The sequence below is a fragment of the Ornithorhynchus anatinus genome, chromosome 4, assembly GCF_004115215.2.
Source record: "Ornithorhynchus anatinus isolate Pmale09 chromosome 4, mOrnAna1.pri.v4, whole genome shotgun sequence".
Lineage (NCBI taxonomy): Eukaryota > Metazoa > Chordata > Mammalia > Monotremata > Ornithorhynchidae > Ornithorhynchus > Ornithorhynchus anatinus.
In genome coordinates this window covers 86,550,234-86,569,345 of record NC_041731.1, presented here as the reverse complement: position 1 = coordinate 86,569,345, position 19,112 = coordinate 86,550,234, and the positions used below count along the sequence as shown (strand labels likewise).

The window sequence follows — 19,112 nt, the reverse complement described above, 5'->3', positions numbered from 1 at the left end:
TTCAATCAGGATAAAATTGATTTTTTCTTTTATTCAGGACTGAAATGATTATTGTTAAGTAGGTATCCTAGGAAACATTTAATTTGGAGACAGTGATGTCTTAAAAATTCCCCCTTCATCATATTTGATCTCAACAGGGGATCCATCCAAACAAAAAGCAAATTTAACATTTCAATGATTTTCATAATTTTCAAATCTTTCCAGTAGAGAGAAGGGCAGAATGCTAATGTATCTTCTAATGCATTAATACTTTTCCAATACTAATGCACTAAAGCAATAAGTGCAGCTTAGAATGTCACTCCTGGGCAGTCATCCAAGGGGTAGCTATCAGTACTTTTTATTGGTTACAGTTCAGTGACTGCTGTGTCAATACATTCTGCTTCTCATACTTTTCTGAAATCTAGGGTTGCTCTAGAGGAATTCCCTGTTTACTGGGCCATGGGTAGTTATCTAAAACAGAAGGGAAAGCCTTTAGGCTCCCAACAACAGACTTGTTACCCAGATGCACTGACCAGATCATAGTGGAGCAATGTTACAACTTACTTTTTCACCAGGGGGTCCAATAGATCCTTGGGGCCCAGGAAGACCCTGTAGAAAGAAAATCCAGTTCAAAAGTCAGGCATAAATGTCAGCTCCAGCTATAATTTTCCAGAAAGAAGTCAATGTAGTGATTACTAATCCATTTCTTGGTATCAGAAAAGAACCCTGTATGTTTAAACTAGTCAGCTAGGGAACTTCGTGTGAGTGTCTGTACAAGTGACCATCTTGGCATTCAGGCCGTAAAATGATCCTATTCAGAACCCTCCTGCAGGTGTGGCTTAGTAGGACTAGCTTTCTGGGAACACTTGAATGAGTCATTTTTCTCTCAGAAGAAAGAGGCCTCTGCAAGCTCACTTTCAAAACCTCCTGCCTTCATACTTTGCATGTTTTTCAGGCTTATTTAGAAAATGCTCAGACTTTGTCAGGGCCACATGCAAGGGGCTCTTTCCATGCAATGTTGTGCTTCCTAGAAACTGTGATCAAACAGAATATCATAAACTGCACATGATGTGAAACTTACTTGAGGGCCCGGATTTCCTTGTTGACCAGGCGGTCCAGGTTCCCCTTGAGGACCCTACCATGTGAAAACACAAAGAGTCTTTAAGGAAAGGCTTACTGCATAATGATTCTTCACTTCTGGGGCTAAAAATACTGCTCACAAATCTTGGTTTGTCTCCTAAGGAATCTAAATATTAACTTTTTCATGGAGTTTTTTTCCCTCTCTCTGGGGGATATTGCTATTTTAACAGCACTTTACTTCACAGCAATTAATAGATAAGCAGGCAAGTCAACTCAGGCACATGTCTGGGTTGATGAAACATTACAGTCCACAGTCCATCTGTACTATTTAGAAATTCAAAATAATCTGAGCTAATCGTGGATTTAAGTTATTTAGTTCAATTATCTACATACCATGTTTCCTTTAGGACCTTGTGGGCCATCTATACCCGCGATACCCTTCAAGGAGAGGGAAATGAAGAGTTAGAAAATTATCATTGAACGTTTTACAAGCATGCATTCACCCATCAGTGAATTCCACCTTCAGCTTCATCTTATGAACACACAAAAACTCTGAAAGCAGCCATCAGTCATACTTACTGAGTGCCTAGGATTTGCAGAGCACCGTATTAAACTCTTGGGCAAGTACAGTATTACAGAGTTGGTAGACAAGTTTCCAGCCCGCATTGAGCTTACAGTCTTGAAATATAAGTAGGTACTAGGAGTTGGTCTCAATGAGTAAAAATACCTTGCGGGTATTGGAAAAAGAAGCAGCTACAAGGGTTCCTATCATGTCTGTTGCAGTTTTGGATAATTGGATAGAGTTTTCTGGGTCCCTGGTAAACTGTCATCCGTGATGTTTTAATGTGTATCATTTATTTTGGGCAAGAGCAAACTTAGGGAAAAGGAGAACCACAGCTTCTTGAAGTTTAGTTCTAAATATAGATGAATTCTAAGAGGCTTTGCTTACTGAATTATTCCCTAAGAGAAACTGTACCTACAGAAAAACTCTGATGAAAACTATGAGAAGCTGCACCTTCTCACTCCATGGACAAGTACTTTTATAACTATTGTACTTTTATAACTGCTTAGTACACAATAAATTCTCAGTAAATAGTGTGATTAATATTACCCCACTGAATTTCCTCTGCATAAAGTGTGATGATTGAGGGCAGATTATCATCCAAAAATCTATGCTGCCCTATTTTCCCAGGTAGTTTGGAAACATTCATAAGAAATCCCCAAACCAACAACACTATGAAGGAATAAATGCATACGGAAATAAGGGACTAGAAGTCACTGCACTGTCATAATGTTCAGTACTGGGAATATGGTGGAAATTTTAATGCGCAAACTGCAATTTAAGCAACCTCATCGGTCTTGAGTACATAGTTGTATAGCTGCCAAGAAAGACTCAGAGTGTTTTGAAAGATACATACGGGTTGGCCTGTAGGGCCAGGGGTTCCTCTTGGTCCCAGTAGTCCACGAGGACCCTAGAGTGGAAAAGGAAAAAAAAAATCTTCTTTTTTCAACTATTCTGAGTGGGTCCTTGCCCACGAACATTAACTAATGATTTCACCTAAAGGTTAAAAAAAATTGTAGAATCACAGTTTCTTAAAATGAATTTTAGAATGGTGCTTCAATTTTTTTTATGACATGATTTGGTGAGAAAAGTTGTATAAGACTACTTTTCTTAGATATTCAAAAACTAAAAAGTAAGTAAGTGCTACACAAGAGGTAATTCTGTGTGTTACTCTATTCTAGATGTGAATAATAATTTGGGTCTCCAATTTGCCATTTCATAGACTTCTAAACAAAGTCAGCCTACTTTTTTATATCATTCTACATCACAGAACATATATATCCTGAGTTTTTCCGGTATAGTTTCTACTGAGTGATTAATTTTGAAAGTTAATATACATTAAACTTTTACAACAAGAATACAGGGTCACATGTGGTAAACAAAAATGCAACAGAGTTTAAGCTCATGCCCCACAAACTCTAGTTTTTTCCTCCATATTGTAGTGCCTACTACAAAACCATTCTTGAGTTAATCATGTTCAAAATGATTTCAACTCTCATCCACTTTCATATGATATTCACAAGTTCCCAAAATAGTCCATTTTGATTGTTAGACACATTTTATTCTTCACAAAATTTAAAGCTAAAGTTTATCTAGATTTTGTTTATTTTGGACCCTCAGTACTCGGTCTGAGTGATTTTGCCTTACTCTAACTTGTTCTTATGGACTATCATAGAAAAATCTAAAATTTTTAAACATCACAAATTTTTGAAGCACCCCAAATTCTTCAAAACATGGGAAACATGCAATAATACTGACTCCATGCAATGTTCCTCTTTTTCTATATGAGCAGTATTCAAAAGTTAGTGGAAACTAAAAGTCAAGGCCCTTAACCTACAAGTAGACATTAGAATGAAAAAAAAAAATAATGAAAAAAAAGTTCTGCTTACAGCTTCACCAGGAAGACCTCTTGGTCCAATTTCTCCATCTTCTCCCTGACAGTATAAAATGAATTGACAAAAGCTAATTACAGGAGCAGAGTGTAACCCTTCCAGATGTCTTTGTTTAATTTTAAATATGAATATTCAATAATGCGAAAGTCTCATTCCTTCTTACCCTCATTCCATCTTCACCAGGAGAGCCAGGAGGGCCTTGGGGACCACGTTCTCCCTTTTAAATGAAAAATGAAAAGGAATATCCAAATAAGACAGAATATTTATGAATCATCTGCAGTCTAAGTACAGCAGGAAAATATTTTTCATGTGGAAACTTAAAAGCATGTTGGAATATTTTTGTTAGAAAATCGTATAGGTAAAGGGCAACAATCATCAGCAGGAAGAAAGGTAAGTACAGTCTACTTCTCATTATTTTTATTTCCATTCATTCTGAAATCATTATGGAAAAGCTACCAGTCAAGTACTAGGTATCATGGGAAGCAGAGGGCCTTAGTGGGAAAGAGCAGGGATCTAAGAGTCAGAGGATCTGGGTTCTAATCCTAGCTTTCCCATTTGACTTCCATGTAAACTGGGGATTAAATCCTACTTTGAATACGAGCCCCATGTGGTACCAGGATGTGTCCAACCTGATTATCTTATATTATTCCAGAGCTTAATACATATGTAAAGTGTTTTGCAAGTATCACTAAAAAACACACACAAAAAAGTTTACAGGTTTAAGAATCAATAATTCTAGCTATTTCACATGATAATTCCAAGTCTCTCATATTGAAGAGAGTGTCTGGATCTAAAACAGAGAAATCTCTGGCTAGGGATAAAATCATATAATCTATCTGCTTCTTAATATGGCAAATGTTTGTAGCCTTATTATTAATAAAAGTGATATTTTATAATGAAAATAATTGTTTTGCCATAATTAATATGAATTGATTCAGTCTCATTTGTTTTGAAGTCAGACATGCAGAAATTTTTAGACATTCAATTGTTTCCTTCTGTTCTCCAGCCACTAGATTGTATGTTCTTTTCCACTCTCCTAAGTGATTAGCACAGTGCTTTACACACAATAGATGCTCTATATAAATACTACTAATTACTTATTGGTTCAGGGATCTGTCTTGAATCTGATTGGCAACTTCTGCCTCACTCAGACTCTGTTTTCTTTCACTAAGGTTCTACATACCCAAATCACTTGCATTATACAATGAAAAGCTAGGTATTATTTTTCAAACACACACCCTGTTGGGTGAAGGCTTCTTTTGAGTGGTGGAAATAGGATGATTACTTTTTTTCATTTTAAATAACTTTCCTTTCAGTGTTCCTCCTCCCCATTGAGGATAATACCTTTTCCTCTTATGTTTCACACTCTCCAACCCCTCTACTTGCCAAACACACACATACACACACATACGCACCTCACACACCTTTTGAAATTCCTACCTGATGTTTTATTCTCTTAACTCTATTCCTTTTTACATTCTTCTTTACCCTATTTTTTTAGGGTAATTTACCTTTACCCTAAATCTTGGGTGTGTATGAGAAAAAAGCTGACAAAGGGAAAGTCAGAGGAAGAGAAAAATTGTGTGGAAAATTAAAACTTTTCCTTATCCAAATCAGTTTCTGTGCGAGTGGATGGTCTATGAGATCTAAAGTCAGGGAAATAAAATTAGTCATTTGTTTGTCTACTAAGAAGGAAGGTCAATGATGCAAAAGTTCCTGGGTCAAGCACTGGTGGCTTAAGCCTTCAAACGCATTCCTTCGGCTTCATAAAGCAGTCCCTGCAGATATACATAGTTTGCTTTACCCCAAGCACATTTTTTACCACTGGAAAACTCCTCTTAATAATTTATCCATTTGTCCCAGAACACTCAAATTACATTTCAGGGTGTTATTTTAAAATACGTTTTTGAAAATTTTATTGTGTTTTCAATTTCTAGAATCCCAAATCTGCATGAACTACTTCTTGAGCTTTTCCCATTCATTAAATATGACAATGGGGTGGAAAACCTCTTTAGATTAAATTTATTTAAACTGAATTGAATTTTCAGTGTCTTCACCCTTACTGGTCTCACTGATATTGTGCCACATGTCCAAATGCCTCTACTTAATATCCCCACTCAATTTCATGCTACATATTCATTCAGCAGAGAAATTAAATTCTGGTTCTCATATCCTTTCCCTTCAGTCTATCTAAAACTCTCCCCTAGCCAATTCTTAGCCTACAATTTCAAATAAGAATTGAATCCAAGGCTCTTAGGGAACTCCACTGTTTATTTTGTTTCTAGATTTTTTTCTATTCAATCAATCAACTGTATTTTTGAGCAACTGTCTGCACAACACTATACTAAACACTTGAGAGAACACAATAGAATTAGCAGATCTGATTCCTCCCTTAAAGAAGCTTACCATCTAACAAGAGAGACAGACATTAAAATGCATTTCAGGAGGACTATACATTTAAGAGGAAGGAAGAAGCAGCGTGGCTCAGTGGAAAGAGAACAGGCTTGGGAGTCAGAGATCATGGGTTTGAATCCCAGCTCGGACACTTGTCAGCTCTGTGACTTTGGGCAAGTCACTTAACTTCTCGGTGCCTCAGTTACCTCATCTGTAAAATGGGGATTAAGACTGTGAGCCCCAAGTGGGACAACTTGATTCCCCTGTGTCTACCCCAGCGCTTAGAACAGTGCTTGGAACATAGTAAGCGCTTAACAAATACCAACATAATAATAATAATAATTAAGAAGGAATGAGCATATATATTTGAGTTAGTGGTTAAGTAATAGTAATTTTGGATAATTGGGGTAATGGGTAATTTTGATTTACTTATGTTATGGCTTATGCTGGCTTCAAGATAACCAGTAAGAAGGCAAAGGATATTTTAAAGAATATTTCAGTGGTTAATATTTCTTGAGACTTGGTAGTTGTGCCTGATAACTAAAATAAACATCAAGACATCAACACACTCCCCATATATGTCTCTACCTGTGCCACATTATGTCCGAGAAAGAACTATAAGTAGCCAGTAGAATGTGGCTAAAAAATAACTGTGCATTGAGTTCTGAGCTAGAATAAGTAGGAGCCAATTGCAACTCAACTTCTGGCATAAGAAAATGTCCCATAATGAGTATTCCAAGAAGAAAGGACACGCCTGTCTACTTGTTTTGTTGTCTGTCTCCCCCTTCTAAACTGTGAGCCCACTGTTGGGTAGAGATTGTCTCTATCTGGTGCCAAACTGTACTTTCCAAGTGCTTAGTACAGTGCTCCACACACAGGAAGCACTCAATAAATATGATTGAATGAATGAATAAAAGATTAAAATTTGACATTTTAGGTGAATATGACATTATAAGCATAAATCAAAGTGTAGTGATTCATTCAACAGTTCTTTACTGCTAATATCACACTAACATGAGAGATGAAAAATCTTCCAACAGATCACTAATGTAGTTTTTAAAGCAATGTGTTTCAATTTTTTTTTCTAGACAAGATTTACTATTAGTCAAAATTATTGTGCTACAGGCCAAGGTTTTTTTTATTATTTGTTACTTGACATTTCCCCATAGAGGGAATAGAGGCAAGTCTAGTATACTGATTCTATTGGTTTCTGATTGTTTTGGAGCTTCTCCTGTTCCTGCCAATTGAAATGTTCCTGTTCTAGTTTAAGTGTCTGTATCAACATCAAAATGTGTTAAGAGAAATGAAGAGCATAATATTATTTTCCAATGGAAATAAAAAGCACTTTATCTTACTCGGTGGCCCTTGTCTCCAGGTAGACCAGGGAGTCCATCAAAGCCTCTGTCACCCTATAAATAAAAGAAGCAGGCTCAATAAAATGTAAGAAAAACTATTTCCAAGCCAGAAAGTTTATAAGAATTATGTGGAACCATGAAGTGTTATTTTCAACTAACATATTTCATTTAAATATATGAATGTCTCACAGGCTTTGATCAACAGGTTGCTCCAAATTTTAAGATCATTCACCTTTGATCCGGGTTCTCCGGGCATCCCTCGACCTCCATCAGCACCAGGACGACCCTGAAGAATGCAAGAAGAATGGGCTTAAAATATCTGGCATACCAGACTGTTGTATAAAGGAAAATTGATGACTTTTATCAAATTCCTTTTAACAAATTCTCATTCCAAGGCATTGTTTACACAAGCCATTTCTCTTAAATGCAGTTCTCTTAAATACCTGTTCTCCCTTCTACTTCGACTTTGAGCACCATATGGGATGGGAAAGCCCCATAAGGCATAGGAACTATGTCCCAGCACTTAGAACATTCTTGACACACATAGGAAGCTCTTAACAAATAACATAATTTTTATTGTTATATGAAGTGCTACAGACCCGCTTTCCTGCTTTTCCAGTTGGACCAGGGGGACCTTGAATTCCACGAGGACCCTAAACAAAAATGAGAAGATAATAAACTCCAATGAGTTTATTTAGAGGAATAAAATATAAGTAATAATGAGTTCAATACCTGTCTTAGAATTGTATGGCCTTTAAAAGTCACTCCATACCTCCTGCTACTTAAAAGTGTACATCCTACATTTAGTTGCACAGTTTAAAACATTTGCCTGTTAAGTAAATATGTAGAAAAGGTAGAAAAACTAAAGGATATTTTCTAAATATCAAACTACCCCCACTAATTACTGGCTAACTAGGACTTGGATCTATGACCTTTGGGCATTTGATTTTCCTCCACAGCACTAATGTATAGATCTATAAATAATCATAAATCATTTATTTATATTACTGTCTGTAATATACTGTCTTAGATTGTAAGCTCACTGTGGACAGGGAAAATGCCTACCAACTGTGCTATACTGTAGAGAAGCAGCATGGCTTAGTGGAAAGAGCGTGGTCTTGGGAGTCAGAGGACATGGGTTCTAATCCCGCCTCTGCCACTTGTCTGCTGTGTGACCTTGGGCAAGTCACTTAACTTCTCTGTGCCTCAGTTACCTCATCTGTAAAATGGGGATTAAAAGTATGAGCCCGTGTAAGACAACCTGATTACCCTGTATCTCCTCCAGCACTTAGAATAGTGCTTGGCATATCATAATCACTTAACAAATACCATTATTGTTATTATTACTTTCCCAAACACAGTACAGTGCTTTATACACAGTAAGCACTCCACAAATATCTCTAATGGTACAAAAGCAAAACTCATGATTAAAATTTCATGAAAATTGAATGAGCTTAATTTCTGAAATCTAGATTCTACAATTTAGACATGGTAAATGGGCCTTAATACCGCTCTCTTACTTTTAAATGTAAACTATAATTGACATTTTTCAAAGTAATTTTTAACCTAGTAAAATTTTAACAATGGAGAATGACATGGAAGTTTCTGATATTCAAAACATATATAACATTTCAGCATAGGAACATAAGAAAATATAAGATATAATGAAACTGCTTAAGGAAATAGTTTATTATAATTTCATATTCCTATATTATATGATATAGTATAAATTACATTTGATCTGTAAGAAATGCATTAAAAACCCATCTTTTCTCCCTTCCTAGAATTATATTTGAAGTGGCTAGAGTCACATAAATCATATTTATTTATTCAAGGTTGGGGCAAGGGGGAATATACTATAGACTTGAAATCCACAAAAGCGCAAGCATGGAGTCTTGCCAGAGTTGAGGCTAGAGCTTTGTTGGAAAAATTGGCAGTGATAACAGCAGATGAACCTGGATTTTATGTCTCAGTGATTCCAGGAAAATAGTTTCTCTAAGCCTGCACTGAAGGCAAAATCTAACAAGTTGTTGCTTACAGAGATAACCTATATAAATATTTTATTTCCTTTTGGCCTCAGGAATTCAAAGAAATTCATACTCTAAGCAAACTTCATGGTCATTCTTTAGTTTCTCATTCTCCAAGCTGGTCTGGGCTCATCAAATGGATCTCAGACTTTGGAAATACTCTTACCAAACCTGATCCAGATTTTGATTGGTAACAAATGATGAATGCTTTCATGGGCTCCCGGTGTAATTGTAAATTGTTGCACACCTCTTTCAAAGGCCACACTGATCCATCATCTCTACCCCTTGAACTCTCCTGGTAAGCTTTCCCAATCATTGCTTTAGAGAGGAGAGCGCTATGGTATGGCTGTGGACTCACACTAATAACAGCTTTTATTGACCAAATAGCTCTTAGAGAACTGTCCTTTCAAAGGCATAAATGTGATGATAGATGGTGTCAAGTTTGTGTTACTGCCAAATTTAGGGTGCTCTCTTGTTTTAGCTTACATTTAATGGGGTCTTATTGATGTTTGACATAAATGCATTTGAAATAAAAGTTACATTTCCCAAAGGAATTGTCAAAAATAAAAAGGTTATGCTATTTGTCCTAATTTTTGCATTTGCTTTTCCAAGAGGTTGGGGTGAAGGTTTTGGTGGGCACCCAGGAATCCTCGTGATTCTCAGAAAGACCTCTCAAGTGTCCAGTCACCTAAATGGAGCATATTTTCAGAGATGTCCTGGAGCAGGCAGAGTAGGTCACTGTGAGCACAATCCTGCCACCCAGAGTAATTCTAAGTCATAGACTTGACTTAATTAAGAAGCTAGACTTCACTGGTGGTAGGACTATGTCAGTAAGCTATTTGTGTTAAATGAAAACAGATGACATTTCATATCTTTGATTAAAGTAAATCTAAGATATAACTCTGCTGCCATTGGGGTCTTAATAAGGCAGTTTATTCAATTAGCACAAATAAAGAAAATATTGAATATCCAAGAAAGTAAAAAGGTTGAAGAACTGGAGTCAGATGAAATTTACCTGAGGGCCTGGATCACCTCCTTCTCCTTTGGCTCCTGAAGAACCAGGTCCACCCTATTTGAAAAGGAAAAAAATATACCACCATTAACTAACAACAAAATGCCTAACAAAGTGACACCATAATTCACGCTGCCACATAGAAGAGTCAAATGCATTCCTGCCTAAAATTAATTCAATTATATGATCAGAATTTACAAGTGTCTTGAACTCTTTTGCTTAGAGTTCTCGAACACTAAATTCTACAAATGTTTGATTTCTATGTAAATGACTTCTCAGGAAGATTACTTTGGAAATCCAAGCACCAAATTACCAGCCTTACTGTATATATGCTGTAAAAGCCAGTGTCATCTATGACCCAAATGACAACAACTTTGGGCCTATTTTAGATCTACAGAGTCAAGGCATAGTTTTATATGAACCTGCCATTTGTAAAATGAACATTCAATATATAGTTTCCCTTCTACTTAGGCTGTGAATATTATATGGGACCAGAACTGTGTCTGACCTAATTATCTTGTTTCTGTGCCAGTACAAGTCTTGGCATACATTTTTTTTTTTCAAAATCCAATCTTTCTTTCTCATGAAAACATACATATGTAGATAACCCCACATTAATCAGAAAGCTCTATTAGTGCAAAGAAGAAGCACTCATTTCACAAAAGTGGAATTATTCTGAATAAATCTAACCAATAATATGCATTTTACTTTAAGATTAACAGTATAGAAGCTTATGTCCATTCTGATGGAAGTGAAATGTGGTAATTACAATTATTTCCTGATAAAGCAAGTTATCTTCATAATATACTAAATTTTTTTTTCAGCGACTTTAATCAGTGCTTTCTCAATTAAATGGTTTGTTGTATCCATAGATAACAAATTATGCCAAAGCAGGAAAGGTTGGATTTCTGGAGCCTCCTAGTGGCTTCAGAGCAAAATAACTATAAGTTTGGCTCTTCAGTAGTGCTGCAAACTACAAATGAATAATACTTCTACATTGAAAATAACGTGGAGGGATCCTGGGAAAGAGAAGACAATCAAGCTTTTAATGAAGAATTAATGCAATTAAATCTTAACAACAACTTTCCAACAACCAACTGCATCAGACCAGTTATTACCCACCAATTAAGCAATTAACAAAGTCAATTTATATTTCAATTATGCTAATACACTAAAATTGGATTTTATGAAACAAGCAACTTCTAAATGGTTTCAGAAATATGGTCATTGTAACTAGTTCACATCTGTCCTTTTGTCTACAATTACAGCAGTCCGCTTGTTCATTTACCCTTCTATTCCTCACTAAGGAAATACAGGACCAGCTTCCCTTGTTACTATCTTTCTTGGTATATGAAGTGGCATCTAACTAGCACCATATAACTCTAACATATATATGAAGAACTTCCATTCGTTTCTTCAGCAAGAAGATTAGGAATAGAGTTCCAGGACAAGATCTTGGCACAAAATTTATATGTGTAGCATGAAAAAATAATCAAGATAGGGGTCGCATATAAATGATCTTTGCCTAAAGAAGAAATCTGACCTTGATTCCTTGTTTATGGACATTCATGAATAGGTATGGGGTTTCTACACTAATTGCAATAATAGTTTCATACCAAATGTGCTTTATTCCCATTTTACAGAGAAGGAAACTGAGGCACAGAAAAGTTAAGTGATTTGGCCAAAGTCAAATGACAGGGCCAAGGTCACAAATCATGCAAATGACAGAGCTAGGAGTATATTCAGGTCTCATGACTCCAGTGCAATATCCTTTTTACTAGGCAATAATTGCAAAACAAGGGAGGAAATATTGACCCTTAATAAGGATTACATCTTATATTTTTATTATTTTAGCTTTATAAAATTTTAATAGATTGTGACTAAACTTCCACTATATAATATATTGTGCACCTTATCCTTTAAAAATAGAATTCATTAAAATTATATTTAATACCAAATACATTCTAATTAATTATAGCAAATAATGGAAACTGCACACTGATTTCTTAACGAAACAAATTTCTTATAGAAGGTTGTCATATTTTTTCTGCCCAACACTATTGCCAATTACATTATTATAACTTTCTGACATAATAATTTTCAAAAGAACTAGTTTTCTGCCAAACCTATATTTTGGTCTACAATATGTTTCTTTTTTATTGGTTTCAGGTGTACTTTAATGGCAAGTTAAATGATAGTAAGAGATTAATTACAACACTTAGGTGATTACTTGATATGCTTTTCATAGTATTCATTTTCAAAAGGAGAAAAATACAGTATTCATTTCCAAAAAAATAGTGAGGTAACCTTCTTACTTATGACATGGCATTTTGACAATCATTCCATTTATATACCTTACTCTCCATGGAAAACATTATTTTGATTCTTTTTTCAGAATATCTACTTAACCTTAAACCATAAGGTGGGAAAACACAAAGGATATAGCATCACTACAGTTGCTCAATGTAGAACAGTGAAGTTTGTTCCTCTTTATTTGTTGTTATAATGAGAAGGGATCTGTGATCTCAACTGGCACCCAGCATTTGGTATAAAATCACAAGTGCTTTTTGTTTTCCCATATGGTATCCTAGAGCACTTACATGTTTTACTTCCAAATTCACTTCACTTTCTCTACTATGATTCAGTTTTTACAATACATGATAAAAACCTTTTATATATGGTCAAATATTCCTGGGCTTCCAAACTTAATAAACCCATTAGTCTAATGGCCACAGTAAATGAGAATGATTATGGGTTGTGATGCAGTGAAAAACAAGTAAATGGGTCAGCTTGTGAGTAAACAGAAACATGTGAAACAAGAAAAGAAATGACCCCAGAGTCTTTCCACTTCAGCATTACATTCTCTATTACTTTCTGTACGTACCACAGGACCCGGTCTTCCGGTTAGACCCATTGGGCCAGGTGGACCTCTCATAGCAATCTGGAAAATTAAAGAAAAACATAAAATAAGGCTATCCACTTTCCAGTGTGCACATGCAGAATATTTCATGTCAAGCTATGCACAATTAATTGAAGCATAGTAGCTGCAGACCTGGAGGTTACCAATTTTCTTATGAATGGCTATTTTTCCATAGCTGATAGATGACAATTCACAGTCAAATATGTAACACTGTTTATATTCTGTAACTTCAATGTACGTCAGTGGAAGGGCCATGATGATGATTTATTTACTAATGTAGGAAATATCAAATAATTTGACTGCCTAAAAAAATTTCAAGACTATATATCTATTATGCAATAATTCTCTCCCCTGTCCCTTGTGAATCCTGCACTGTGTCTGTTGATTGGTACAAGGATGGACTATAGTCTTAAATATTTATGGGTTATATGCTTAACCACTGTGTTTAAAATTTAAAAATAATAATTATTATTTTAAGAACACTGCAGAATGAATTTAATGTGAGTTAATTATGCAAATTAGGAACAAAAGTAATTATCCAAAAGCAAATTGAAATTATGGGGTTACAAAGGAAATTGCACTCTTAAAACAAACTAGTTAAGGAAAGAAATGCAATGTCATATAGCAATGGGCAAAATGGAATGTTATATGCAACACTTGACTATATAGTGAGCAACATAAATGTGTTCAACACAATGCATATTTATAGTTAACACTATTTTCAATTGAATAAATTTGGTAGTAATTAAATTTGCACCATATGCTACAATATAAAACAAACTTGAGCATTCATTCAATCAAATTTATTGAGCACTTACTGTGTGCAGAGCACTGTACTAAGTGCTTTGAAAGTACAATACAAGCAATAAAGAGAGACAATTCCTGCCAACATGGGCTTATAGTCTAGAGGGGGAAGAGCATAATGCAAGGAATTATAAAATTCTACCAGAAAAATTGCCTGTCATCTTTGAAACTACATAGTGAATCAAAAAATGCAATGTTCAATCTTTCAGTTTAAAATTTTTTAAATGGTATTTATGCTATCAAATTTCAAAGGAACTTGGCAAATATTCTTTTTGACCAACGGCATTTATTGAGCACTTGCAATTTACAGAGCGCTGTACTACACACTTGGAAAATACAGTAAATTTCAGAAACACAATTCCTGCCCTTGAGGAGCTGGTAAGAAATTCTTTGGTGATGTGATTTTTCCAAAAATGTAGAAATGAATTTATCTTAGAAATTTCAATTTTATATATGTCTTTTCATATATTACTTGGTATAATTAGTGCTACATGTTATTTTAACTAAGTATAGCTCTTTAGGGAAAATGATATTAGGGGAAAATTTGGGGATTGTTAAAAAATGTATATAATAGTGTTTCTTTCCATTCAGTTATTTGGAAGTCACTTTAAAATACTTATTGTCAAGTTAGGCCATAAGTTATTTGTTACTTAAATTTTCAGATTTCTATGTGTTTGTTTAATTTTAGGAAGTGCTAGACTGATGTCAAAGGAAAAAATCCACTTCCTTCACAGAGTAAGGTTAAGGAAGATTCTCCATATTATCACACACTTGTACCCACCCAAGTCATGTGTGCATACCGGTACACACACAATGGGGGCTTCTAGGTTCTGAGGTCCTCAAGGAAGAACTGTGGATAAAAAGGGTACCTATAGGCCAAGACCATTCCTTCCTCTGACCCTGAATGTGGGAAATAGATCTGCTGACACATACTTATGTTCATTCATTCATTCAATATTTATTGAGTGCTTACTGTGTGCAAAGCACTGTACTAAGAGCTTGTTTACAACAATAAACAGACACAAACCCTGTCCACAGTGAGCTAATAGTCTAGATGGGGAGACAGACAATATGACTAAATACATGAATAATTACAGCTATGTACACAAGTACCAATGGGCTGGGGGAGGGGAGAAATGAATAAAGGGATTAAGTCAGGGTGATGCAGAAGAGAATAGGAGAATAGGAAAGAAAAGCTTAGTCATGGAAGCCTTTTTTGAGATGTGCCTTCAATAAGGTTTTGAAGGGGATTGAATAATTGTCTCTCAGATATGAGGAGGGAAGGCATTCTGGGCCAGAGGGAGGACTTAGACAAGATAAATGAAATGAGGTACAGTGAGACAGTTAGCATTAATAATAATAACAACAAATAATAATAATAATGTTGGCATTTAAGTGCTTACTGTGTGCAGAGCACTGTTCTAAGCAGTGGGGTAGATACAAGGTAATCAGGTTGTCCCACGTGAGGCTCACAGTTAATCCCCATTTTACAGATGAGGTAACTGAGGCACAGAGAAGTTAAGCGAGAAGTTAAGCAAGCCCACAGTCACACAGCTGACAAGTGGCAGAGCAGGGATTTCAAACCCATGACTTCTAACTCCCAAGCCCAGGCTCTTTCCACTGAACCACGCTGCTTATGAAGTGTGTAGCCTGGATTGTAGTAGGAGAATAGCGAGGTAAGGTAAGGTGGGCAAAGTGAATGAGTGCTTTAAAGCCAATGGTGAGGAGTTTTTATTTGATGATGAAGTGGATGGGCAACCACTGGAGTTTCTTGAGGAGTGGAGAAACATGGTCTCAACATTTTTTGTTGGAAAATGATCCGGGCAGCTGAGTGAAGAATGGACTGGAGTGGGGAGAGACAGGAGGCAGGGAGGACAAGAAGGAGGCTGCTACATTAATCAAGGTGGGATAAGATAAGTACTTGGATTAACATGGTAGCAGTTTGGATGGAGAGGAAAGGATGGATTTTAGTGATATTGTGAAGGTGGAACTGATAGGATTTAGTGATGGATTGAATTTGTGGGTTGAATGAGAGAGAGGAGTCAAGGATAACATCTACGTTAGGGGCTTGGTGGTGCCATCTACAGTGATGGGAAAGTGAGGGGGAGGGAAGATTTTGGGTGGGAAGATAAATTCTGTTTGAGGTGACGGGAGGATATCCCAGTAGAGCTGTCTTGCAGGCAGAAAAAATGCAAGACTGAAGAGAGGAAGATAAATCAGGGCAGAGATGACGCTTTGGTTGTTATGCACCTAGAGGTGGTAGTGGAAGCCATGTGAGTGAATGAGTTCTCCAAGGGAGTGGCTGTAGATTTATGTAAATCTAAGCCACAGGGCGTGAGGACCTAAAGAGGGTCTTCTTTTTCTGAATCGCTGAATTTAGTCTATTTCTTTCCCGTGGGTCAGGGACCTGGTCTGAATTAATGTCTGTCCATTTTCCCCAGAATTAAATACAGTACTTTATATATTGTATGTGTTTATTATGTTAATGATATTGATACATTTCCAATAAAAATAACAGGGGTATTTGTCAAGTGCTTACTATGTACTAAAGCTCTGGGAAAGACACAAGATCATTAGGTCAGACATGGTTCCCACCTGACATGGGGCTCAAAGGCTAAGAGATTAAAAGAAAACAAGTATTTAATGGTGTAGTGGGAGTCAGAATGTCATGGGTCCTAATCCAGACTCCACTATCAGTCTGCTGTGTGATCTTGGGCAAATCACTTCATTTCTCTGGACTCAGTTTCCTCATCTGTAAAATGGGGAATGAGACTGTGAGCCCAGCATGGGAGAGGGACTGTGTCCACCCCAATTTGCTTGTATCCCACCCCAGCACTAAGAACCATTCCTGGCACATAGTGAGTGCTCAACAAATAACACAATTGTTAATTCTTATTACTATTTATTTCCTATTTTACAGATGAGTAAACTGAAACACATAATAATGAAGGGACTTGTTCAAAGTCACATAGCAGGTGAATGGCAGAGCTGGGATTAGAAAACAGATCTCCTGAGTCTTACTCCTGTGCTCTTTGCTCTTTCCATTAAGCCATGCTGCTTCTCAAGGGGAAAGGTTAGAGAGTTATGTGGCTTTCATTTCAACTCCATTCTTTCCTTTTCAGCTGATATTTTAACAAGAAAGGAAACTGCAACCCATTCATTCATATAAAAAATTAGTTATAAGATCTTCCGGAGTCATTTCATGAAGTCATGATGATAACAAACCTATGCATTAGAAGATATCAACATCAACTGGAAGCAACTGTATAGAGCGTAAATGATGTAGAACATTATCTTCCATTGCCCAGAGCATGCATTCTGATATTATAATTGCTTTTTGTAAATAAATTGTGGATTTGATAGAGTAATTCATGATGAATCTCATGGGTGGGGAGAGAATACCAATGGGAATCCCAAGCTCTGTGATAAGCAGATGCAACAGATTGATTATTAAATTAAACATTGTTGTTTCCATTCAATTTTCAGTAACAAAGGACAAGCATTATTTAATATGCTGCCTACAAAGAGCAGTAACCATATTCCAGAGGGCTTGGTTTGTCATTTGAGACTGTTAATTTGAGAAATAAAGATGTGCTCTCATTCTTACCCGGGCTTGCTGAAGAATAGCCTGTGCTTGAGCTTCCTGAGCTGATATAGTTGGTCCTTTAGAACCATCGCCGCCGTAGCGAAACTAAAAACATTACAGAAAAAAATACAAATTTAAGAGTTTCAATAATTCTTAGTTTTGACATCCTCATGTAATGATTAGATTAGACTGGTGATAGAACAAATTGGAAGAGTTCAAAATAGTCAAAGCTGAAGTAGATTTATGATTTCAAATGTCTGAAGAATACTTTAATACCAATTATCACGTCAATCAGAGCCAGTGTCAGACATGTGATTACCCTGAGTCTGAAAATTATCTGCCTCCCATCCTGTTCCATTAGCTTAAGCTGAATACACACATACAGCAGAATCTGAAGAAGTGTGTTCAACCCCTCCCAAACGGGAATCTTTCTCCAGGGGGGTACCTCATCCCACTCCTAACATGGTCCAGAATCATTCATTTTCTTCCCAGGTCCCTGCTCACACCAGCCCAGCTTCCAATTCAGTTCAGGAGAGACAGAGTGCTATTTCCAACTTTTACCTGTTGTTAGTCCACTTCAATCCCTTAATGAAGTTCCCTGTGGCAACTGCATCCCTCTCATCACCTAAAACTAGTGCTGCAACCAGATTAGCAACATTTATGCCAGAGAAGCAGCGTGGCGCAGTGGAAAGAGCACGGGCTTTGGAGTCAGGGCTCATGAGTTCGAATCCCAGCTCTGCCACTTGTCAGCTGTGGACTGTGGGCAAGTCACTTCACTTCTCTGTGCCTCAGTTCCCTCGTCTGTAAAATGGGGATTAAGACTGTGAGCCCCACGTGGGACAACCTGATTCCCCTGTGTTTACCCCAGCCCTTAGAACAGTGCTCTGCACATAGTAAGCGCTTAACAAATACCAACATTATTATTATTATGCCACTTATTTTAAGTGTTAGAGGGGGGTAAAATCCTCTCCAATAAGAGTGAAGCTCTTACACAAAATCAATCATATCACAAATTAACTGAAAGAAGTAATGAATGAAAGTAGTAATAAATGAAAAGGCCTTCTTGTGCCCTGCAATATTTTTTAGTGGAAGAGGGTCTCTGAATTTGACATGAGGAAAACTTAGGTTCTATTTTGATTTGTCTACATATCTTTCTTCTCTGAACAGTGTAACTGGAAATGTGCCTCTCTGTTGCTGATTTTAAAACTTTATTGTACTCTTGGAATTCTAGAAATTCATTACAAAGCAGCTTGTGATTTTACTGAGTTTCACCTTCCCCAAGTTAAAGTACCTCAGTTTAGGCGTGAAGCAGAACATGGCCAATAACTCTTACAAGGAGATGAAAGTGGCTTAATAGTCACTTAATTACCTTATACTAATTTATTATTAATTAGGAAAGAGTTATCTCCCACATTGGATATATTTCATCCTGTTCCAGGAAGGAACAATAAAATGAACAATAAAACTGATAACAACCTTGGGGTTGCCTCAACTCATCTCT

General features: G+C 36.4%; 1 protein-coding gene across 1 annotated transcript in view; it reads right to left on the bottom strand.

Moving 5' to 3' along the window:
- The window catches only part of COL11A1 (collagen type XI alpha 1 chain), a 278,405-nt gene that overhangs the window by 156,594 nt on the left and 102,699 nt on the right, over nucleotides 1-19,112 (bottom strand). Inside the window, exons 13-24 of the mRNA XM_029063929.2 lie at nucleotides 17,633-17,716; nucleotides 13,186-13,242; nucleotides 10,305-10,358; nucleotides 7,862-7,915; nucleotides 7,495-7,548; nucleotides 7,263-7,316; nucleotides 3,677-3,730; nucleotides 3,511-3,555; nucleotides 2,478-2,531; nucleotides 1,453-1,497; nucleotides 1,061-1,114; nucleotides 544-588 (exon numbers count right to left, since the gene is read on the bottom strand). Of these exons, the coding sequence (XP_028919762.1) occupies nucleotides 544-588; nucleotides 1,061-1,114; nucleotides 1,453-1,497; nucleotides 2,478-2,531; nucleotides 3,511-3,555; nucleotides 3,677-3,730; nucleotides 7,263-7,316; nucleotides 7,495-7,548; nucleotides 7,862-7,915; nucleotides 10,305-10,358; nucleotides 13,186-13,242; nucleotides 17,633-17,716 (654 nt within the window). The remainder of the gene's footprint in view (nucleotides 1-543; nucleotides 589-1,060; nucleotides 1,115-1,452; nucleotides 1,498-2,477; nucleotides 2,532-3,510; nucleotides 3,556-3,676; nucleotides 3,731-7,262; nucleotides 7,317-7,494; nucleotides 7,549-7,861; nucleotides 7,916-10,304; nucleotides 10,359-13,185; nucleotides 13,243-17,632; nucleotides 17,717-19,112) is intronic.